At 38.0% G+C, this 24,580-nt stretch overlaps 2 protein-coding genes across 2 annotated transcripts in view; one reads left to right on the top strand and one right to left on the bottom strand.

The window, feature by feature from the left end:
- The window catches only part of PPFIA2 (protein tyrosine phosphatase, receptor type, f polypeptide (PTPRF), interacting protein (liprin), alpha 2), a 66,103-nt gene extending 53,642 nt beyond the window's left edge, over window positions 1-12,461 (top strand). The window contains exons 17-25 of the mRNA XM_010017126.1: window positions 98-160; window positions 1,119-1,148; window positions 2,738-2,913; window positions 3,780-3,877; window positions 5,608-5,783; window positions 5,878-5,946; window positions 6,886-7,045; window positions 8,675-8,767; window positions 11,711-12,461. Coding sequence (XP_010015428.1) covers window positions 98-160; window positions 1,119-1,148; window positions 2,738-2,913; window positions 3,780-3,877; window positions 5,608-5,783; window positions 5,878-5,946; window positions 6,886-7,045; window positions 8,675-8,733 — 831 coding nt within the window. The 3' untranslated portion in view covers window positions 8,734-8,767; window positions 11,711-12,461. The remainder of the gene's footprint in view (window positions 1-97; window positions 161-1,118; window positions 1,149-2,737; window positions 2,914-3,779; window positions 3,878-5,607; window positions 5,784-5,877; window positions 5,947-6,885; window positions 7,046-8,674; window positions 8,768-11,710) is intronic.
- Window positions 12,462-16,579: 4,118 nt separating this feature from the next.
- Window positions 16,580-24,580, bottom strand: part of LOC104407756 (acyl-CoA synthetase short-chain family member 3, mitochondrial-like) — a gene marked incomplete at its 5' end in the record, with an annotated part of 19,028 nt that continues 11,027 nt past the window's right edge. The window contains 5 exons of the mRNA XM_010017127.1: window positions 16,580-16,645; window positions 16,940-17,115; window positions 17,195-17,294; window positions 20,570-20,692; window positions 21,644-21,725. Of these exons, the coding sequence (XP_010015429.1) occupies window positions 16,580-16,645; window positions 16,940-17,115; window positions 17,195-17,294; window positions 20,570-20,692; window positions 21,644-21,725 (547 nt within the window). The remainder of the gene's footprint in view (window positions 16,646-16,939; window positions 17,116-17,194; window positions 17,295-20,569; window positions 20,693-21,643; window positions 21,726-24,580) is intronic.

Below are 24,580 nucleotides of genomic sequence, written 5' to 3'. Positions count from 1 at the left end.
GCTGTGCGCTGTTAACTTACAGTGGTGCTGCCTTTCTTCTTTACCACTGCTTACCTAATGTGGATCCCACCTGCCTTCCTGCGGGCCTTGTCCATAGCCCTCAGGCAATGTTTGGGTGACCCATGAAGAAATGGAAAATCTTGCTGCTCCAGCTAAAACGGTTAGTCTTTCCAATTTCATTTAAAATGGTTTCAATGCTTGAAAGAGAGCTAGGATGTATCTGCTGTATCACAGATGCCATATCTTCAGAGGATGCTTCCCAAGCATGCTATTAGGAAGTAGCAGGGAGTAGTGAAATTGAATTTAAAGAATAGTTACATCATTTCTCAGCAAACAAAATTACACACTATATTGCGATCACAAAAATTGTCTTAACCTAAAACCAGTATTGGCGTTTTACAGTACATAATGGTTTCACTGCCAGCGTGAAGCCTCAGTTAGTGCAATGAAATCATTGCAGTTACAGGTGCAACATTTCCCCTGCACTCTACTTTGTCGTACTTCTTCTAAATATAGTTTTATATCTGCTGAAATAGAAAGAAAAAAAGAAAAGGCTTTAGAATGGTGAATTATGCAACTCAGTGTTCTCATTATGCTAAGACTATGCATAGTCCATAGTGTATTCACTTGTGTATTCATGCTCTTTGATTCAGGATACATGGAGTGTATCGTTTATGTATTGATTTTTGTCAAGCTTCTCCCTGCTTTGGTGGGGGACATAAATATTAATAGATTCTATTCAATAGTTCTGACTTCTTTTTGGATGAAAAATGGCATCTTTAATGACCAATTTTGTAAGTAAATTCTTGTGTTTTGATTGTGAAACCATAAAAAGTGGTTAAGATAATGCTGTAGAGTTTCACCAAGCTATAATTATTTTATATCTCGAAAATTCAGCTGGATTTGCCCTACTAAGATTTTATGGGTTTGGTATTGTAATTTTAAAGGTAGTTTAGCCCAGGGCATTGCCACTGACTGGAGTTATTTTATTGGCACATTTTACATGTATGTTTTCATTTGTACTAAGATTAACATACACATGAAAACCACATCTTTTTATAAATAATTTTTATTGTCTTTTTACATGCTTTACTAATTGCTGCCTGCTGATAACACAGAAAGAATCTGAAGAAGGCAGCTGGGCTCAGGTATGACCCTTTTGCATGATTTTTTTGAATGGAAAATTAATTAAGAATGTTATCCATATGCATAGAGGAGTACAGTATTGTGACAGTATCTCAATGATTGAATTATGATTTACACATTTTAGAGTTCTTCTAATACAAAGAAAGTATTCTCTGGACAGGTTTGCTAGGTAAAGCACAAAGAAGTACATATGCTGCAAATATTTTTCTTACAAGAAATGGCTACATTCCAGAGACATCTTCTACTTCCCAGCTAAATTTAGGAAGAATATTTGCCTCATTTTTGAGAATAGGCTAATAAAATATGCCAAGAGTTTGAGATCTAACATTTCTAAAATTGCACCGGATTTTTTTAGAACAATTGTATAAATCCTACTCAACTATCATTCTACAAATAGTCTTGTATAATTAGGAAGAAAATTTTTCACTTTAGTTAGACTATAAATTACTTCCTTACATTTTTCAACTTATTTCTCTCTCTGTAATATATGCACACTTTATACAGTCTTACCATCTTTACTTACAGCATTCCTTTTCTCTTCAAAATCTCACAAGAATAAGAGACAAAGGGACTATATTTTCCCCCATAGAAAATATATCCAGCTTGCACTGTGTTATACTTTTGTCTAGAATGACAGGAAACATTAAAAACAAAACCAAAAAGATAGTGACTTGAAAGTGATGCTCAAATCTGAGCACAGCCCTACTGAAGAAGTGTTAATCTTGCAGTTTGAGTGCTTTTCTGTTAAGTTTTAGTAGTACAATATAATCGACAACAGTGAGATGAAAAATCTATTTTGCATCTTAATTGTGCAACCCATATAAAAATAGCTTGTGTTGTTTTCTTCTTCACCTATCAAAATTCAGCTGAACAATGAAGTAGCTTAATGCCTGAATTCTAGGAGGAATCTGGTTTGCTCTTGTCTTAAAGAATTAATTATTGAGCTCCACATGTGACGTGCTTAGTTTTAAGCTGTTTACAGCTGAAAATATCTCTTTAATAGAATGTATTTGGTCACCTGCTGTGATGGATGATGAATGATGGTGAGCATAAGCTTGGCTGACAAACATAATAATCTTTTAGTCTCAAAAGGATTTACAGGGGTGTAACCATGAAGTGTCATTAAAGCCTGTTTACAAAATCCTAGCCCCCACTAAAGTGACACAAACTGCAGTTGAATCTGTGAGGCCATGTTTGTATTACCAAGTTGGGTGTAGGAATTGCCTATCATAAATGTTCTAGAAGGTCAACCGAAAGCAAGTAAGATTATGAAACACATTTTGAGTGTGTAATTTTGCTTGCATTTAAAACTCAAAATTGAACCTATGATTTCCTGTTACGAAAAAATTGCTTGAAGTTTAGAGATATAAAACAAGACACAACAGGCAAAACTACTGTCAGTAACAAATATCTCATAGTGGTTTCCACCTCCAATGTCAAAACAAAATGTGGGTTTTTTCAGACAGATTTCTAAGCTAGGAAGTCTCACTAGAAACAAGCATAGCAGATAGATACTCTGTCTTTAATCTGTGGTGGAATCTTGAAGAAACTCAAGAATTTATTTCCTCTCTCCCTTTTTTTTCCCCTGTAGACCCTGGCTTATGGTGATATGAACCACGAATGGATAGGTAACGAATGGCTCCCCAGTCTGGGTTTACCTCAGTACCGAAGTTATTTCATGGAATGCCTGGTAGATGCAAGGATGTTAGACCACCTGACAAAGAAAGATCTGCGTGTGCACTTAAAAATGGTGGATAGCTTTCATCGGTATGTTGGCATAAAGACTACACCTATAAGGACATTTACATGTCTGATGTAGTGCTCGGTACTGTACAGAATAAAGCTACTTACTTACTTTCTGTTTTTCTGGTGTGGAAAACCATGCAGAAAAGTGAGTGCTGAGTGTCATAAATCTGAATTGTGAGAGATTCCTTGAGTAATAGCAACCACACTACAATTATGTCTTTTAGAACTAAGATATTGGTATAGATAAATTTCATAACAAGCGGGGAACCATTAATGTATAAAAAAAAGCCTTGACAATACAGAAACAGTAATAATTTATTAAGTGATTTAAAGTATCAGAAAGTGGTAGATTAAGATTTGAAGCCCTAAGATCTCGTAGGAATGAAGAGCTATTGTGTGTAGCACATAAAAGCTGTTAAGAGTACAAGCAAATTGACAGTTATTCAGGTTATGTAGGGATATAGCCAGGAAATTAAATTGGAAATATGGAAATAAAGGCATTTAGACTTTAGGGAGAATGATGTTTATGTGACAAGAAGTGGATTTTTTTTTTAATGTACTGTCTGATTTGTCACTTTTTTAAGGCCTGATTTGACAAAACGTTTCGCGGCCTACAAGGGCTGACCTTTCCTGAATACCATTTTTAATGTTTTGGGTTTCTTATGCTAGAACATTTATTCAAACATACTCATTTTGGTTTCATCCATTTCATTTTTTTGAAGTCTGTGGAGTTTTTCAAATGGTTTTGCTCTCCTGTCTGTCCACAAGATTTGCTACATGGGCACCATGAAACACCTCATGCGAAATGCAGGAAATGCATCCTACATATGTTCCCATCTTCAAGATTATCTTTATTAACTCTGTAAATGTTTCTCTTTAAATAACAGAACAAGCTTGCAATATGGAATCATGTGTTTAAAGAGGTTGAATTATGATAGAAAAGAACTGGAAAAGCGAAGAGAAATGAGTCAGCATGAAATAAAAGGTGATAGTTCATGGGAATAAATACTGGGGATGTTTCTTCTGAAGCTTGGCACTATCAACCCTTTGTCAGGCCATTTTAGCAAAGCATTTAACCATGTACTTTAAGTAAAACTAACCTAAGTCTACCTATCGTCAGAACACACAGTACCTCTGTACCTATGTACAGTTAAGTACTTTGCTAAATTGGGGCTGTAAGTACAAATGGTGGTTTGATTCATACATTTTGCTAAATTGGATTTTTGAACAGATTCTATCCTATTCTAGCTTCTTCCAGTCTCAGAAGCAGAAGGCCAAGTAGCCTGCAGCCTAGAGGGAGGTGCTGGGGGTACCCTGGGGAATCAGCAGCTCTCAGGACCCTAACACTGATCTCCTGCTATCAAAAATCATTGCCTTTGATTTCTTACTTCAAAATATGTATCATATTTTGTTGAGGGTTGCTTGGAGGGGTGTCCACTGAGACGGTTGGTATATAAGAATAGTTCCTAACGGAACTGGTGTTACTAGATTTAACAGCTGATTTTAAATTATTTTTCTGTGCAAAGCTTTCTAGAGCAGCACAGAATATTTTTCTGTGCATATACTTCCTGTTATATATATCTATATAAAACAATTAGGGTTGCTGGGATTTTTTCCATCATCAGAAGTGAATTCTTTGATTTCCACCTCTAGCAACTACAGCAGTTAAAGAGCTAAAAAAAAAAAGGGATTAGAAGAGGAAACGGCTACAGTGAAAGCATCCGTTTGCTCAAGGCAGATAATGGCAGGCAGTAATGCAAAGGCTGCTGTCAGTCAGCCTGAGTGGGTACAGCTGGAGACTGAAGCAGGATAATTGGGTATTGGTCTCAAATTCTGGTGAGACTTCAGTGCCAGTCACTGCTAGGACAAGGGCAATAACCCATAGCCTCATTTACCCTGTATGCATCCGTCAGTTTGACACAGTCCCAAGTGGGATTTTGTCTTAGTGATCCCTGGCTGCCACACTGTGTTTCAGATGATCCTGACCCCAGCCTGGGATGCTCTTGGTCAGGTGATGGCAAATGCCTGCACCCAGAACAGCAACATTAGCTGGACTTCTAAGGGTTCAGGAAAAAGCCTCATCGCTTACTAACACAAAACTCAGCATTACATTTCCCACTTGCAATTATAAAGATCACTACAATTAACTTTCTTTTAATCTTATGGGCAGGGTAGGATACTTTTTTTATAATGGCCAAACCCTCAAAAATTGTTTCCTAGCTCATTTGTTTGTTTTTCCTTAGCTTTATAATTGGCATGGACCTTGACAGCTCAAACGGCTTTCTGGACTAAATATAGTTTTAGTCTCTAACATTGTGAACTCATTGTTTACTTTATGTCATGTTATAAAATGGCAGGTGCTGACCCAACTCTCAGAATGTTTAATACAAAACTCTAAAATGAAGCCCTGAGGAAAAGGTATTTCTCCTGTGTCCATTCACTGTTAAACTGTAAAACCTTGCCTAAAAATTGACAAGGTTAGCTATAGCAGGTGGGAGGAAATGCATTCTGAAAATGCCCTCTGGAGGCACCTTTCTCCTTCGGAAACATTTAACTTGCATGTAGTTAAAATCACACAGGGTTTTGAATAGGTCTTATTAATTCTATATGAATAGTTTGCCAGCATTACTCATATAAAAAATAAACCAGTAATCATGTACGATAACATCAAGTTATCATGTATCAGCAGACTGAACTGGTGTTATGTCCCTACAGATGTGCTGGTGTGGAGCAACGACCGAGTCATACGCTGGATCCAAGCTATTGGCCTCCGAGAATATGCAAATAATATTCTAGAAAGTGGTGTACATGGTTCACTTATAGCACTGGATGAAAACTTTGATTACAGCAGTTTAGCATTATTATTACAGATTCCAACACAAAACACCCAGGCAAGTTTGCTCATGATACTTCTGATTAATCTGTACCCATTATTGCCTTTTATTCATCTTAAACCATTTTAATTCTTTGCTTTGGTATCTCTAGGCACGGCAGATCCTTGAGAGAGAATACAACAACCTTTTAGCACTAGGAACTGAAAGACGACTTGAGGAAGTAATTAATTTTATTTTCAGTATTTATAACATATGACAGTAAAATACAAAAATTAAATTGAATGCATGAAGACATTTAATTTGCACATTGTTAAGAAGACTCAGTTACAGCTTTAAGAAAAAAAATGCCAGTCAAGGGTTTTAAAGTAACCTCAGTATGTCTACTTATTCATATCACTTTGGATGCTGAATTTGGCACTGTACTCTTACCCTAAGATGAACATTCTCCAGAGAGGAAACATGCAGAAAGGACTGCAAGTATCACTGGCCAGAGCAAGTGTTGGTGGGAGGCAAGTGCAATGTATTTTTTAGGACACTTACTTACACTTTTTCTTCAAAAATAAAGCATAAAAGTAAGGTCTTGGTGGCTTGTTTTGAGATGGGGTTGTTTTTTGGTTCTTCAAAGTTAATCAGTATGTAATGGAGTGGAATTTGGGGCAGTTATCTCAAATCCACTTGTGGAAAATATTCATCTTTAGACAAGAGTCCAGTGCAAAAATGTTTGTCTTTGACTTCTACACGTAAGGAAGAATAAAATGTTTAAGGACTTGGTGAAAATGTGAGACAAATTCTGTGCATGCACATGAGTATTTAATTCTTTATTAGCACTTTACATAAGCCTCCTAATGGAGTAACAAACCATTGCACTTTCTTTATCTGGTAGAGATCTGATTTTTAAGGAAGTTCTACTTTAGCTGATACTAAAACCATCTACTATATTGAGCCAAAGATTTAAGAAGAGTTTCCCACCCTAGCATTTAACATTTTGAAAGCATTTACTTTTACAAGAGTGTCTCAAATGCACTGCAGTTACTGGATGCAGTGTAACAGAGCAGGGTAGTTGTGGAATACATTTGACAGTGGGGAAAGGCAGCACACAGCAGGACAAGGAACCAAAAAGTTTCATTTTGCTTTACCAAATACAACTGTGTGTTGGCAGAGCGATGACAAGAACTTTAGACGTGGCCCCTCCTGGCGACGACAGTTTCCTCCACGCGAGGTTCACGGGATCAGCATGATGCCAGGCTCCTCGGAAACACTGCCAGCTGGCTTCAGATTAACCACAACTTCAGGGCAGTCACGGAAGATGACAACTGATGGTATGCAGTCATTCCTCCACTTACTGTTGAAAAGCAAGAGGCTTATTCTGCATGCTAAACTGACTTCTAGTCCATGTCTGTCTCGTACCAGAATGGCTGTGTTCATGTAACTACAGGATGAATAGAGTCTGGGAGAGATGAATTAGGGAATGGAAAAGAACTGACTTGGCATACTGGTGATCTTTTCAGGTTTGCTTCAGGGGGAGGGCATCTAGGGCATCTAGCCATCCTAGATCTGTAAAGGAAACATTCAGAAAGAGAGGAATTAATTCGCTGACTTTCATCTAAGATTGCATATAATAGCTAAGCAAATTTTTCTGCCAATTAGCCTTTTTAGCAGGTGATTTTAGAGAATGAACTTAGAAAGGGCTATCACGTTTATTTTCTTAATTTACTTTCAAACTAACTAGCTTAGCCTTTGACCATCAAATAACTCAAGTTGCTAAAAATTAGTTACAATCAGACAGGTAGTGTAGTTAGCAAATACTGAATTTCATCTATATTTTTTCATCATACGAATTGAGTTACTGTATACCAGTCTTAATTTTCTCTGGAAATCTTTTCAATTTCCAAAAGATGCACTAACTCAGCAATGATTGGAAAAGTAACAAGAAGATCATCATTAAAAAATAAGTAAAGCTTAAAAATCATTGTAAGAGGGCAGGGAGAAAGGACAAATCCCACTGCAGCTATTCCGTCGGGTATGTGGATGCTAAAGCCGTGTATACCTCCTTGAAGTTCTGAGAAGTACCAGTACACAAATACCAATTCCAAATACTGGTGCTTATTTCCTCATGAGAGAATTCAGGTCTATGAATAGACTTGTCTCAAAGTAATTTAGTATCCTGCTTGTAGTGATTTCATTCTGTAACTGTTGAATGAACTTGATATGACAGTATTGCCATCTAAATTCCATTAAAGCTATCTAAATTCCATTAAAGTTTCTCACCTTTAAAAACAATACTTTATAGTTGCAGTTATACATAGAATAATTTAATGATTGCCTCACTGAATTCCATTGGCTCTGCTGCTCATCTGCACGCTTTGCTTTTAATCCTGCACTTTTTGGCAACGATGAAGCTGTAAGACAAGAATCCATTCCAAGGCAAATTCCATGTACAAATAAAGGTACTAGCTCCCTAGGCATTTCCATGACCCACATTACTGTAGTAGCTAAGAACCTTCCAAACGTCCATGGATTTCATCTTCTAGCCATGCTATGATGTAGAAGATATTATTCTTATTTTATAGATGGAGAACTAAGTCACAAGGGAGATTTTAGTGAGTTACTTGGGGTCTTCCAGACAGTAGACTTAAACATAGGTAGCTTTGAAGACCTACTTCTTCATTCAGGATTTGTCTTCCTATCTCCCAGTGCTAGGTACAGTATTAGCACTTCCAGTAAAATAAGGACAAAAATTGAGTTTTCAACTGTATTCACTTAAGACAGACTTCAACAGTACACCAGACATGAAGAAACACTTGAGTTCTGAACTAGACTATGCCCAGATAACGTCATAGAAATCCACAGAGCAATTTAATAACCACCCTTCCAGTGGGAAACAGACTGGTTTATTTTCTTCACTATTCTAAAGAGGTTCTGGTTTGTTTCTTTTTTGCAATTTGCAGTTGCTTCATCACGACTGCAGAGGTTAGACAGCTCAACAGTTCGCACATACTCATGCTGACAAGGCCTAGCAAAGAAGCCAGCACTGAATTGTTGTGAGTATTCATAAGGGGCCATCATGAAAGCTCTTTATAACTGTACACTACACCAAATATTTCTTGGCATTATTCAAGCAAGAGCCAGCATGGAGCAGAGGATCTAACTCAGGCTCACTAGGGTGGTCATCAGATCATGACAACAGCCTCAAGCTCAGTCCAGGAGATACCACACTGTTCTTTTCCCCATCGCAAACATCAGGTTCTTTCTGCTGAAACCACTTTAGCAGATAAGACAAAAGTTTTCAGACAACTCTCTTAGATGGTAGCTCACCAACCAGAATGTATTTTGTATGCTCTCAAACTTAAAGCTAAGGAGACAGCAGTAGCCATTACACCAGGAGCTAGAAAGAGGAGGGAGGAAAAAGCTAATAAAGCAGAAGAGATTTACCTTTTTTAATGAGAAATATGTCTAAATTTAGAACATGAGATACCTGCATAAATCTGGATCAAAACTTCCCCTCTACAGAAAATCTTCTGAATTTATCTATTACAGAGATTCCTGTGCTTCTCAAATTGCTCAGAACTGATCAGTGAAAAAGAACGGATATTCTAAGCTGGATGCAACTTTGAATTTAGTACTGGAATTCATGTTGCATTTCTCACCACTTCTCTTTCCCATATAGCTGTGAATCTCTCAGATTTATTCTTCCAGAGTTCTGTGGAAATACACCATTTTCTGCTACATCACAAGTTTTGTAATAAATCCTAGCATGATGAGCGCTTTCATCAATATGGCATCATTTCATGCTATTTTCTCAGTAAAAGTTTGCTCTTCCATTTAGTTACTCAAGGGATTGTAGGGGAGCTGGAAAGAACATCTGGATAACACCAAAACTTCACCAGGCATTAAACATGCTTGAATAGCTGTTACATACTGCAGGCAAGACATTCCAGGATCTAAGAGATAGTAATTTTTTTAGATTTCCCAAGACTGGGACAGGATTGAGGCCATCAAGGTTTTACTAGTTCTGGGCAGGTTCAAGAAGTGCTTAGTGCAAATGTTATCAGTGGAAAACTTAGATTGCTCAGGATCCCACTGATGACATAAGCCTTACTTCATAGATCTTCAGGAGGCTTATACTAGATTAAGGATGACTGACATTAATATATACTACTTCTTTTCACTTACCATATACTTCTTTTAGAGAAGCAACAAGATGGTGTGAACTAGATACACTGTTCATAAGTACAATTTCAAAACGTCACGCAGGTCAGAAGCCAAAGAGCAAGTTTAAGTATTTTTGGCTTTCAGTAAATTACATTAAAAATATGCAGGGAGAAGATTTCTTTTATTAAGATATCAAACTTGAAAACTTAAAAAACCTACCTGATTCTCAGGGATGAACGCATAAATAAAATCCGCTCATATGGGGAATTTGAAATTGGTTGAAGGGCAAGAGAAGAGTTTTCTGAATTTTGTGATCATGGTTCCTAACAATTTCTTCATGGAAGGAACTGATTGATACTGGGACAAAAGAAAAGATTATTCATTACAACATGCCTCCTGAAATTTTCCAGATTAAGGTCAAACTGAGACCCAGGCTTTTAACACCTTGCCTAGTTGTCAGTAGTTGTGTTACTCTGGTGACTTAACTACCTGCACGCATAGAATCAGGAACTGATTCTAACTAAGAAGCAGAGGGGATGGATAGCTGGATGAGCTATGACACTATACAATATAAGACAAGTTTTAATATAGTAAAAGGGAATATGCATAGGAAGAGCAGACTGAAAAGAGAGCTGCAAACGGGTTGCACATGGAACAAATGAGATGGCCTGTGATCTCAGCAGGCTGAAGATCTTTCATTCTGCTACTCACCTTTCTTAAAAATAATGTCAAAGACTCCTATTTCAAAACTGTATACCAACACCACCAACTGGGTACAACCTTACAGTGTCTTATGATGTTTCTTCACAACAGCTGGGTCCAGTTCATATGCTTTCAAGTTGCATTTCAGATATGTGTGTAAACATTTGCTGAAACCACCATGACAAGCTGCCAGAAACCATAAACTGACATTCTCAAAACAGTTGCCTGAGCATACTCCACGCAGCCCAGTTTGAGTGCACTCTCAAATCAGAAATGTAACAACATTTAAGACTGATGGTGCCTGGTCATTTTATCTTGCAAAGAAGTTTACCATAAAGCACATTGGACGGGTCAAGCTTTCTGCATGGTGGCTTCATCTTACCCAGCTGAGCATCTGCAATGCCATTACACAGCCAGTGGATTTGGCAGTCACAAGGTCTAAGCTTTCCCAACACTTTTCTCTAACAAAATACTTGTCACCACCAAGTCAGAAGGCTCAGCCAGGACAGTTTCACTGCCATAGGCTGAGGCAATAGAACACACTAGTTTCATTTTTATTCTAATGAAATGTCAAAAGGGATTTGGCAAAATCAATGATGTACTTTATCAATGAGGGGTTCCAAAGAGGACTTGTAAAGACAGAGAAGAAGAGTTCCAAAAAGATGTGAATGGTCATCTGGAAACAGCTGGTCCATAGCAAAGAAACAGTCAGGGTCAAAAAGGTAAATGCTGTCAAGCTGCAGTGAACAAGGAGAATCAGAGTACGTCAGCAAGGTCTACACACTTAAAATGTGTGTTCCATCCTGTACCAAACAGGCAAAGGTCTCCAGATCCAGTGATGAATCAAAACAAGAAAACAACTGTAAAATGAAAACAAGCAGGCATCTGTTTTGATCTAGGACAAAAATCAGCATACATTAGTAAAAGATTAAAGTGCATTATTAATAGATTTATGTTACAGATCTAAGATGAAACAACAAATGCATGTCTCCCTTGGATACTCAAAATCCATGTTTTACTAAAACATGCAATAGCTTAGAACTATAGCATTTTCTGGTGTCATTGCATCCTAGACTAAATTGGAATCAAAGAATCTCACTAATTAACATTTGTTTATTTTTATCCCTTAGATGTCATCTCTTTCTTCTACTTTACCTGAAGTGCACTACCACTACTTAGGAAAAAGAGCATTAAAACTCTCTGCAAGAACAGGGTAATAGGGAAGAGAACACATAAGGTTTATCAGACAAACAGATACGATATTCCTTTCATGTACTGATTAGTTTAAAACAAGAATTACTACAAAAATAAAAGAAAAACAAAACAACCTCCCCATTTCCTCTCAGCATCTCTGTCATCAGAAATTTGGCAGTAGTGCACATCCAAAGCGTTTATCAAATGAAGCCACTCATTTTTACATTGTTCCATCTGTTTTATTGTAAAATACTAGACATTTACGTATTTACTGTGTATGTATTTCTTTTAAAATGTGTAAGTCTTATGTAAATGGATATAAATATGATTTTTTAAAAATAAAATCTATGTACATGGGGTCTCAGTGCAAACATTTGACAATACAGTGTCAATAATACTGTTTGTATCTTTCCATTCCACCATTTTTACAGCTTTTGGATTGTAACAGTCAAATGAATATGTTTAGCAGAGTTAGAAGCTTCAACATGTTCCTACTGAGAAAATCTGTCAATATTTAAAGCTGAATACCTGCCTCTGATGATGTACAAAAGAATGACGTAACCTGGAACTGGAGCCAAAATGGACCTCTAAAAACAAAATGGAAATGTTAGATCTCTATAGAGAAGAACCATTTGTTTTAAGAGGTTCACCTCTTAAAAACCAACAAATAAACCCAGAACTGCTTACCCAAAAAAAAAAAAAAAAAAAAAAAAGGCAATTTAATAAAACATGATTTATACAAAAAACCAAAAACTTTCTTCTATGTTACCTGTGGACCAAGAAGAATCTTGCTTTACCAAGAGCCACCTTTTTGTTCCAGGATCTTCAGACACCAGCCAGCATTGGAAAAATAAATTTAATATTTGCATAGAATCAGATTCTCACTTCCAGATATATTCAACAAAGAAAAAGAAAGAAAAGAGAAGCCAAACCCCACCATTTCTTCATTATAACAGGGCATTAGACAGGCTCCTGTCTAATGTTACGCTTTTAGCCAAGATGGCCTTGCTGAGACTTCACAGAAGTCAGTTTTATCAGAGGAAATAACTGAAAGACAGAGTGATTAATATATAGTGTATAAAAGTTTAGAAGAGCAACTATTACCTGCTGTGGCTTTATTTGGTGGTGTTATTGTTGTTTATTCTTTGTTTAAATGGGAAGTTTCAAAGTAAGACCTACTTAATAGTCATTTACCTATTTGCTATTTTTCTGCTGCTTGATCTTAGCTCAAGACCTGTCTTTTAGTTACTTCTTTTAGCAGTTTAATCTGCAATGTTTGCACGTACATAAACATTTGTTTTGTCTATTTTCATTTGGCAAACTTCAGTCAATCAGATGGTGAAAGATTTTTCTCCCCCAATGTCAATAAAAAAAGAATTCAGTGCTATTTGTGTTTAAAGTCTATTAACCTTGGTACGTAGTAGCATTAAAATAGTTTGGATGCCAGATACTTCTCATAGCTAAGCATAAGCACATTTTGCCACTAACAGGTATAAGTTATGATGGATCTACAGGTGAGAATCTGCCACGAGAGGGAGCACTGAACTTGCTGATGGGTGAGATACCATGGCTTGGGTTAGGACACATAAAGATATGGCTCCCTTACACACAGTTCTTTGGGCTTAACCAGCATTGCTGCCGATGGTCCCTCTTTTCTTCCCTCAACCTTCTTTTAGATTACTTAAATCCAGAACGTCACAAAGTAAAGCAATGCAAACACCATTTTCAGTGGTTGTAGTATCATTTAAATATACTCACCAGCTCCCATTTTAAGAATTTCTTTTGCAGCCCACATTATCCACACTCCTGTGAGCTAGAGCTGTACTCTCAACCGCTAAGAATTGTGGCTATGCTAAATGTTGTCTAGTTGGCTGCAACGCTTTCAGTACACTGGGAGTAATTACTACATCAGCCTCTCCCAGACATGTTTCAATAACTCCCTGGCCATTAAAATCTACCCACATGCTGCTTCTCTCTACCACCAAAATCAGTGCTCTCCTACCACTTGTTGAATGGGCTTGTTCTTCCTTCATGGCATACCAGGTTGCTCAGCAGCACCTAAGCCATGCACAAGAATAACTACTCCTGCTCCTTTTCTCTTTCTGCAGTCGCAGTTCCTGAGCAAAAGGCTCCTCTGGAAAACAAAAGCAATGCCCGTGAAACAACTGTTTTTCCATACTGTACTGCTGCAGTAAGGTGTGTGTCTTTGTCTGATTTCCTGAAAGTTGATGAATGAAACATTTGGCATTTCTGGAATCCTCCACATTAGCAAGGTGGTAGCAGAATTAGTACACCTGGCAACACTGCCCCTCTCTTCTATCCCAGTCTTGATCTTAAATGCTTCCTACCAAAACAGGTTATTACAAGTATGTTTCTCCCAGAGACACTTTAAGAATGCTAACTATTCAAGCTCTTCACAAACAGTTCAGAGGACAGACAACTGTTTCTTGTCAATATTAATATGAACAAATAGCCCCCCAGAAAGGTAAGTTCTTAAATCTCCATTACTAATGTTGTGGTTTGCTTGCTGTTAGTTTTAAGTCTGATATTAAGTCTTTCTTCCTTAACAAAAGAGCCCCAAACTAGAAAACGGCTTACCTTTCCTTACAGATGGAGAAACTGGTGCAGGAACATGAGATGTCATTGGGAAAACTATACATAAGCTAGGAACTAAATTCTCTTCTCCTACATCCTGCTGCAGCATCCTTACTAGAGGACTTGTGTTCTCACTAATTAGCTCTGCTTCCCTGCTTCTACAATTATGACTTGATGGCTGCAGCCTGGATAACTACAGCAAATATTCGCAACTTAACATCTCAGCCTTTATTGTGCAAAAAAAATAGTAATGGCCATGCATCTCGTGAATGTACCGTGGTATCTCTGTGACAAGACCTTTTAATTGGTCTCTCACCAATTAAAAGCAAAACAAAACAACCACAACGAAAACCCCACCCCAAACCCCACATCAGTTACAACTCCCAAGATCTCTCTCTTGCCCTGGTTCAGCGTAAGTTGCTGAGTTGTAGAATTGTGAAACTGAAAAATACTGTGTCTCTGCAAGGCACTCCATTATTTGGCATAGGCCTCCTATTAAAGCCCCAACACATCCGTAAGAAAACACTACGTTCGACTAACTGCAACTTATATAAGCGGTATTTCAAGAAAGTCATCAGGACATCCCTGAGAAGCAAAATCACTCCCACATATAAATCACTAATCTGTATAGTTAACATATCTACCATAAAGCATCATTAGCACTTACTCAGTCTTTAAATGCTTCTACTCTCTGTTCGGACTGGGACTTTCAACTAGATCAAACAGCTAAGCAAGGTGGCTACCTTCTGCAATAATACGGCAAAAAACAAGTACAGCACAGACTCAAACCTGGCTGGTTTATTATACAACTGTGTGACCTGGCTCAAAACAGTTGCATGCAGTTTCCAGTGAAAAAACACCCAGAAATTGTATTAATTTCCTATGTAACTGGTAGAGCTCATTGACTCTACAAAAAGTAACAGGCTCAAGGCAACACTGGGTATTGCTCATGTTAATTAGCTATCTATCCCCTTTTAGCTCCTACACCAGCCTGCTGGTTTATTTTATCACTTAACAGGGTTATCATCCTTACCTCTACCCAACAGAAGTTAACCTATTTCTGGACTCTTTTTAGGACACTGCCATAGCAAAATATGTCTAGACTTAATTTCTGCCTTATATTAACCTAAGTATGGAGCCTCTTTTTTATCTGAATTTCCATATTGCTTACTAGTTTTTCCTCTGGAAAGCACTGCCAAGTTTGAGTAACTTTGCTGCTTTTAAGCTTTCCTGTGAATGTAGATTTTTAAAGGTATTTTTGCATTTATTGTTCAATTAAAAACTTGCAGATTGAGAAGTAATGAATGCAGAGAGAGTATCCTCCAGCCCCTAGGCTTGCTGAGAACTCTGTATTTTGAAATGGCCTATAAAGTCAAGAATGGGCTGGCTAGTAACTGTATTGGCTACATATATCTCAGTGAGCCTGAAACATCTGATTATGTCAGAAAAAGCATATTCTGGTTATCCTTACAAGTGGTACAAACCACAACAACAAAATTATCAGAAAATGCAAAGGATAAATGCTTGTCTTTATTTAGAATACATGGGGTTTACTGAATATTACTACAGACAAATCCAGATTTTCACAGATTTGAAAGCCAGAAATTATCTATCAATCTACAAAAAGACACTTCAGAAATTTATTGAGTACAAAAATTACAGAAATCTAATTTATAGCAAAAAGACAGGGAAAAAAATCAGTGCAATAAACTTTAAAATTTATAAAAATTTCAAAGACAGAATCATAGAACAGTTTGAGTTGGAAGGGAACTTAAAGATCATCAAGTCCCAAGGCCCACAAAGGCACATAATTTACAAGAGAGGACAATTTATCTCTGTAATAATTTCACATCAGAATTGCCATTTATTACTGTCCTCAGTTCATGACTTACCTTTTATAAGCTATTTTAGACAAACTCAAGTTACTGGTCACATTATACAACAATGGACTGAAATGTTAAGGCTATAGAAGTGTATGAATTGTATTTGCAATTCTTAGCAGACTTAATATCCAGCATATAATGACAATGTGCAGAGACTTTAGTATGCTTCATTGGCTGTGACAATATGGTAAACAACACAGTAATATTTCTAAAGCAAAAAAATTCAGTCCCAGATCATTAGGAATTTTTAGATTGTGGTGTTTCCTAACAGAATGTCTCTTTGTATACTTCATTAACTGACACATTTGTTACCAACAATTATCCCATTTAGTTTTTCTTTAGCACTTCTTCAATGTGTTTAAACATGCTAGCATCTTCAATGGTCGGTGTTATCTGAAAATGAAGAATATACAGAAGCACATGATAGTAGATTGCTGTCCTGCAACAGTAAACCAGAATTTCATTCAGAGAATCTTCTAAATCTAGCTCTCAAAAGCAATCAAGAAAAAAGTATCTGGAAAGCTCTGGAACATGAGACTCTTTTGGGTAAGCTACAGTAGAAACAAAATATAATGTAGTACCTGAAATCATGGACCAGTTGCAGAAGGGTCTAGAGAATCAAAACCATGATGTTCTGTCTGGATGTGCACACGCACCTAACCATTAAAGTATATGTCTCCAGCTTACCTTATATGGCTTTCCACTGACAAGTGCAGAAAGAGCTGAACGTGGGATCTTGCCAGAGCGCGTTTTTGGCAGCTGTTTCACAAACACTCCCTTCTGAAAAGCTGCTACTGGACCAATGTTAGTTCGAACTCGTTCAACAATCTCTTCCAAAATCTTTTCCTCTTCTGCCTTTATACCTAGGGAAGAAGTTCATGTCCTTTACCTTTTCTGATACTTTCACAGGTCTAAGTAACATCAGTAGCAGTGAGCTCTCACCTTCTCTCAGTACACACAATGCAAAAGGAACATGTCCTTTTAAAGGATCCTCCTGGCCCACAACAGCACAGTCAGCCACAGCATGATGGAAGAGAATACACTGTGGAACAGAGAACAAAACTGAATAGAACTAATAATAACTGAGTATTTCAGTGAGAAAAATCCATAGGCATGGACATAAAAAGTAGAGTTATTTCTTACATTTTGACAGCAAAAAGGACTTAGTAGACTCTGGGATTCCAACTGCACATGTTGCAGATGCACATGTGTATAATTTCATTCACACTTACATGTAGTTTTCAAACAAACATAATAAATAATAAGTATGGCGGTACAAAACAAATATAAAACGAAGCAAAGGTGACTTACAGCTTTGGGAGAGCATCACATCTTTGGTTTTGTTACTGAGATCTTTGCTGGAACAAGTAACAGTAGTCTAACATGATGAATAACATGGAGTTAAGTGGTAAGGACCAAAACCGCAGAAGCACTCCAACTACAGGGCTATAAAATCATAGTGGTTCATTCTGACTCCTATCTTTTTGATTCTTTGCTGCACAAAGGCATAGTGTTCCAACCAAAGCCAAATACAGGCCCAGCCTCAGCTTGTAGCCAGCCTAGTTCCATTCACTCTCTCAGAAACATTATGTCTTGCTCTCCTTAGATTAAAAAAAGGGAATTAATTCAGAGTCACCTCCTTTCTACTACACATTTATACAATTATACAAGTGATGGACAGTATCACTAGTATCTCAAATTATCTTTCAAGAAAAAAAGTGAGAGATTCTCTTTTCTTTCCAATTAGCCAGCTGAGGTTCTCACTTCAAGGAAAAAATCACCAAGATGTCTCAGTACATACTGAAATGTGTGTCACTAAGTCTGGGACAAAGTTGGACTTCAGATACCAGCAGTTGTGAACCCTCTTCCAAAGCAACTGGCTCTTTTCATTTAAATATCTGTGACCCTGGGGGCACCCTGTTGTCAACGGTGCTTTCAACATGTCTACTGTACTCAACAAAGAGGACCTAATGTGACTCTACACCAAGGCCACACCGAGGCCACGTAATGCGACTGTGCATATTAGTTTATCTGTGCATACAAAGACGATGTGTTTGCTAAAAACAGATCTTCACATACTGTGTTGTCAAAATCAAAGGCAGTGGGATAATTGAAAGGAAGACTAACTATAAGAAGTTTTAACAATAAAGGCTTTTTCTTTTTTAAGCAGGAGGAATGGAAAGCTGAATCATTGCTGTTGCAATTAACAAAAGGCAGGCTCTTGTGTGAGCTGTTTGTGAAACTGATGGTGGAAGGACCAATTCAAAATGTTTCCCATAACCAATCCTCAAAACAGTTGATTTGTAGTCAAAACAGGCAAGAGAAACTGTCTCTCTGTGCTATGGTCACACACATCAAATAGCTTTTTAGGAAAATAAACCTGCACAAAGTGTTTCTCACATACTTTTTTTGACAGAAGCTATACTCCTTTCACAAACTATGGTCGTAGAAATGTCTCATGCTACAAAAAAGCAAAGGGGAAACACTTAGCTCTGAAGTAGAGGTATGCTCTATCAAAGTACAAAAGCATGACCATACACGCACAGCTTTTGAAACTGTATTTTTCACATGAATTAAATGGGATGTGCACAAGCCATATAAACAGTAACACCTACAGCACTGCAGTAGCAATGGAGCTCCAGTGACACTAATAGATAACTTAGACAAATAAACTATTTGTTTGGAACACAATAAAGCTGAAATTCTTAGTCAAAGTACCATAGAAAAACTTTTTAAGCTTGTAATGCAGCTATAATGTAAATGCAGATAATACACTTGTTCAACAAGGTGACTATCACTTCATTAGACAGTGGTTCAGTGAAACTCTAATTCTGTATTTACTGATCTTACTGAAGGGCTAATTGTGGTCTTGTTAATGCTTTCCCATTTAACTAGCAATTTGCTGTGCATGCATTAACAACACTCATTTTTCAACTTTCTTTGAAAGCTGAATAGAAAAACTTACAGAATTTTGTAGTGATGAAACACTTTTTGTTTCTATGGGAAAGACCTAAGTAGCAGGGAGGAAAATAAAGAAACTGAGCTTGGGATGAAGGATACAAAGGTAATATAGCTGAGGAGGTGATTCAATTCATCATTTGTATACTAGTTTCACATTCAGCCTGAAGTGAAGAAACAATGCCTAGCTCAGCCTCTGAGCAGTAGAGCAGTAAGGGGTGTGATGAGACTCCCTGCTGCACTTTAGTAGAGCAACACAAAAAAATTACTCCACAAGGAAAGAGGTTTAATCAGCCTGAAAGCCACTGTTGCGTCTCCATAGACCTGAGTCAGGGTAGCAGCTGGTTCAGCTCCCTGGCTGACTGATCTTCAAAGGATTGCCCATGTTTACCTGAATTTGTTCACGTCTGTGTGATCAGAATTTCTTCTATTCTCTTTCAAGCTTTCTAGTCTTTTTTTAAAAATAGTCTCTAGACTAATAGACACTATAATACAAAAAATGACTAACAGATTAGTTCTCGAATCCATGAACAGTTATATTCAGGGTTCTTAAAAGCATATTTTTCCCTTGTACAAGCCCAGCACACCTTTTCCTATACTCCCTGAATAAGCATTTGATATGTAATCAGGGAAAATTGTAACTGGCAATCAATCATAGTGGTTCCAGAGAGGTGAGGGAACAATGATATCAAATTTAGACACTCTTATGAACTGCACTATTTTCAACTTTTTTAGTTGCATGTGTATTATATTAATGACCTTCAATTTAACAGCAGGGTTGTTGGTTTTTTTTTTTTACAGAAATTTTCATTGTTATTTAGCACTGCTCATGCAGTAAGAGAAAAACAGCTGTCAAGAGACTGTGAAGGAGACCCTTCAAATCAAGAAAAAGCATTGAATGTGAGTCTACATGAAGTCAACCAACACCAAGCACTTTAAAGAAACACAATTAAAACTCTATTTTAGGAATAAAAGTTTCTCCCCCTAAGTAGGTGATGAAACTACTTGGCACATTGACCCTACATTATGTTAATGTATTCCCAAATAAATATGTCATCAGAGTTTACAGGGATGCTTCCCATGCTACCATATTGCCCCTTAACTCCACCTTCAAATGTCAAATCATACTTGTCTTACCAATCCCATAGTACAAACTGCTTATCGTTGACTAAATTTATTATGGTCCTGGAAAGCACCCTAATAGGAAGGACTTGAAACAATTACTGTTTTGCCTAAAAGTACCAATGGAAATGCAATCAAAAAAAGCAGAAAGAAAATTAAAGGGTTTTGTGAGATTTTCAATCTCAGCTTACTTTATTTATCTTTCACTCTTCTATTTTACTGTCAGATAATGCTGACCTCTTCAATTGCACCTGCTGAAATCCTGTGTCCGGCAACATTGATCACATCATCGGCTCGAGACAGGACATACAAATAGCCATCTTCATCCATACAACCTGCATCCATAGTATCATAATATCCCTAAACACAACACAACCAAATATAAACTCAGAATTAGTACTAGGAACATCTAATCATTTCCTATGAAAAAAACAAACAAAACTTATTGTTTCAAATTAAATATGGGTTTTGTGCCCAAAAGATTAAGTTCTGTAATATTTTTCACTATTCTTATGTTAGAGTATACCATGTGCCTTCCTTCCCAGAATGGTTGTGTAGTCTTTGATAAAAAGAACAGGAGACAATACATAAATAGGATTTTTTCCAACTTCGCTTACATTGATCCCTGACAGCTTGGAAAAGGATGTTGCCTGAAACTACACAAGGAGAATGGAATTGTTACAATATAATGACAGTTGTCAAATTGTTCCTAAAGATATTCATGTCTGCTGGATCCAAACATATATCCTCATCATGATGCAAGTGTACACAAAAAATAATTTGTCTGATTACTCCATTTATTTACTTTTATTGAACCCAACCTTCCATTTTGGACATTTGCATAGGACCAATCTATTTCTATAAGGAAAGGAGGAAGCCAGTCCTTGTATAGTTCATCCAACAAGGAAACATAACTAAAGCAGTAAGAAGCCTCACATGTATTCACAGTGAACAAGTGTGTATTTCTGCACTGCATGTCAACAGCAGCAGTATACTTGAAGCTACGCTAGTCTAATGTTGCACGGCTTGTATCCTTTATTAAATCAAATGACATAAACCAACTTTTAGGTTCAGAAGTTTGCGGTTTACTAATTCTGCTTCAGAGCTTAAAAAACAAAACAAAACTATAAAAACCAAAAAACAGAACCAACAAAACCAAAAAAAACAACCACAGTGTTCCCAAAAGCTTAAAGTATGGATAAAGAAAGATCTCCTATTAAAATAAGATACGATCAGTTTGACTGCTATCTAGTTTAAACCTACTGTCATTCAGTTCTGCAAGGTTTATATAATTCATTTCAGAATTCTTACTGGATATTTTTTGAAATACAACTTCTGGAATGTTTCTTGATTTTCCCAAAGACCTGAGAATGCTCCAGGAGGCAAAGGCAACCTTAAATTAAAAATAACAAAGTGTAAGAAACACAGATATACCAAGTACAACTTAAGCTCTCCATTCATACTTTATATTCACATAAATAATCATTTGCTATACAATCAGAAAACATTTCAGCTGAACATGCAGATAACAGATCAAAACCACCGTGTCTGTTGTAATCACACACACATAGCTCTGAATTGTATCCAGACCATACATTAATATAACATAAGCATCTCTGTCATTCAGTAAAAAAATGTTTGGTCTAGTAAACCCTATATACCATACTATGACATCAGCATTCAGCTTTCAACGTTTCTAAGGATTAAGTATCTGCCAGAAATGTCATAGAGGACACTTCACGCACATATCTGCCAGGAGAAGCTACAGAAGTCTCAGGTAAAAAGAAAGTGGTTGTTTCTTCCGTCAAAGCTCTAACAGGGTTAAATATAGGTTTACTTGAACTAAGAGGTACATATTGAGGCATATCAACACAAGTTTTATGAAGCTTAACCTCGTAACAAAGAGAACAATCATGCAAACAAGCATATTTATACAGATAAAACCATAAATGCCTCATACAGATTTTACTAGCATATGCCTGCATTCCTAATCAGCAAATCTTTAGCCACAGGTATTTTATTTTCTACTCTAATAGTGTCCCTGTGACACCAGAAGGCAATACCTCTAGCCGTGAAACACCCCTACAGCGTAGTGACACTGGTACCATTACAAGTCTCCAGTGATGTTCAGGTCAAATGTACAGGTGCTACTAGCTCAGTGACATGTACATTTCTAACACTACAGGCCCAAAAAGAAGAGTTATACACACACACACACACACACATATTTCTTTTTAGCTAAATTGCCAAGTATCACCCCTTTCTAGTGGTCCATGAGGGTGCTAGTGATACAGATAGCAGCAGCCTGGAGAACATAAAGAAGGACTACAGAGCCCTGGGAGAGGTGGTTAGGGGCTCTGAAGCTCAGACAGTTTTTTCATCAATTCTCCAGGATAAAGAGAAGGACCTTAAAAAAGCTAGGTGCATTTGGCAGGTTCATAAATGGTTAGAATGGTGGTGCCATAGTCAGGGGTTTGGGTATTTAGAACATGGGACTCAATTTGGGAGGCCAGGTCTCCTAGAGGTTGGTTGAGTTAGACCAACTCGGTCTAACAAAGGGAAGAGCTGTTTTGGTAGGAGACTTGCCAGGCTGGTCAAGAAAGCTTTAAACTAGATGTGTTGGGGGAGGGGGGCATTGATCCATCCCAACACTCCCGGTCAGTTGCCGGCACCTATAATAAGTGCTTGGAGCGATGTAGAGAGATTTCAGCTGTTATAGCCATCGAGTCGGCTTCATTTGGAGCCCGGCTCAGATGCCTCTATAAAAATACCCATAGTATGAGAAACAAACAAGAGGAATTACAGATATGTGCAAGGCTACAGGGATACAATGTTATCGGTATCACAGAAACCACCACAGAAATGGTGGGATGATTCCTGTGACTGGAGTGTTGGAATGGACGGTTACCGGCTCTTTAGAAAAGACAGGCCAGGCAGATGGGGAAGGGGAGTTGCTATTTATGTGAGTGATAGGCTGGAGAGTATGGAACTCTGTCTGGGGATAGGTGAGGAGTCAACAGAGAGCTTTTGGGTCAGAGCCAAAGGGACAACAACGATGGGGGACATTACTGTGGGGATCTGCTATAGACCACCCGATCAAGAGGACTCTGTGGATGAAGCGCTCTACAGACAGATAGGAGCAGCCTCATGCTTGCAGGCCCTTGTCCTCATGGGAGACTTCAACTATGCTGATACCTGTTGGAGGGACAGGACATCCGGCACAAGCAATCCAGAAGGTTCCTTGATTGCGTGAAAGACTAATAGAGGAACCAACAAGGAGAGGTGCCATGCTTGACCTCGTGCTCACCAACAGGGAGGGGCTGGTTGGAAATGTGACACTCCAGGGCAGCCTTGGCTGTAGAGACCATGAGATGGTTGAGTTCGAGATCCTCAGGACAGTGAGAAAAGTGTGCAGCAAGCTCACTGCCCTGGACTTCAAGAGAGCAGAATTTGGCCTCTTCAGGAACCTGCTTAGTAAGGTTCCATGGCATATAGTCCTAGAGGGCAGGGGAGCACAAGACTGCTGGTTGATATTCAAGGATCACCTGCTACATGCTCAGTAGTATTGCATCCCGCGTAGAAAGAAGTGCGGCAGGAGGGCCAGGAGACCTCCATGGATGGATAAGGAGCTGCTGAGGAAACTTAAAGGGAAAAAAGAAGCTTACAGAAGGTGGAAGCAAGGACAGGCAGCCTGGGAAGATTACAGGAATGTTGTCCGGGAACCTAGGGAGTAGGTTAAGAAAGCTAAGGCCCAGTTAGAATGAAATCTGGCAAAGGATGCAAAAGGTAACAGGAAAGGCTTCTATAGGTACCTAGCAAATAAAAGACAGACTAGGGACAACGTGGGCCTTCTCCGGAAGCTATCAGGAGAACTGGCTACCCTGGATTTGGAGGAGGATGAGGTTCTTAATGACTTCTTTGCCTCAGTCTTCACTAGCAAATGCTCAGACCACACCACCCAAGTCTTAGAAGGTAAACACAGAGAGGACTGTGAGAATGAAGACCTTAGGCCCACTGTAGGAGAGGATCAGGTTCAAGGCCATCTTAAGAACCTGAACGTGCATAAGTCAGGTTGATGAAATTCATCCGCAAGTCCTGAAAGAGCTGGCGAATGAAGTTGCTAAGCCACTGCCCATCATATTTGAAAAATCGTGGCAGTCAGGTGAAGTTCCTGAGGACTGGAAGAAGGGAAATATAACCCCCATTTTCAAGAAGGGGAAGGTGGAAGACCTGGGGAACTACAGACCA

Source organism: Nestor notabilis, unplaced genomic scaffold, assembly GCF_000696875.1.
Source record: "Nestor notabilis isolate BGI_N333 unplaced genomic scaffold, ASM69687v1 scaffold1116, whole genome shotgun sequence".
NCBI classification, from domain to species: domain Eukaryota; kingdom Metazoa; phylum Chordata; class Aves; order Psittaciformes; family Psittacidae; genus Nestor; species Nestor notabilis.
This window is presented reverse-complemented; position numbering and strand designations above follow the sequence as displayed.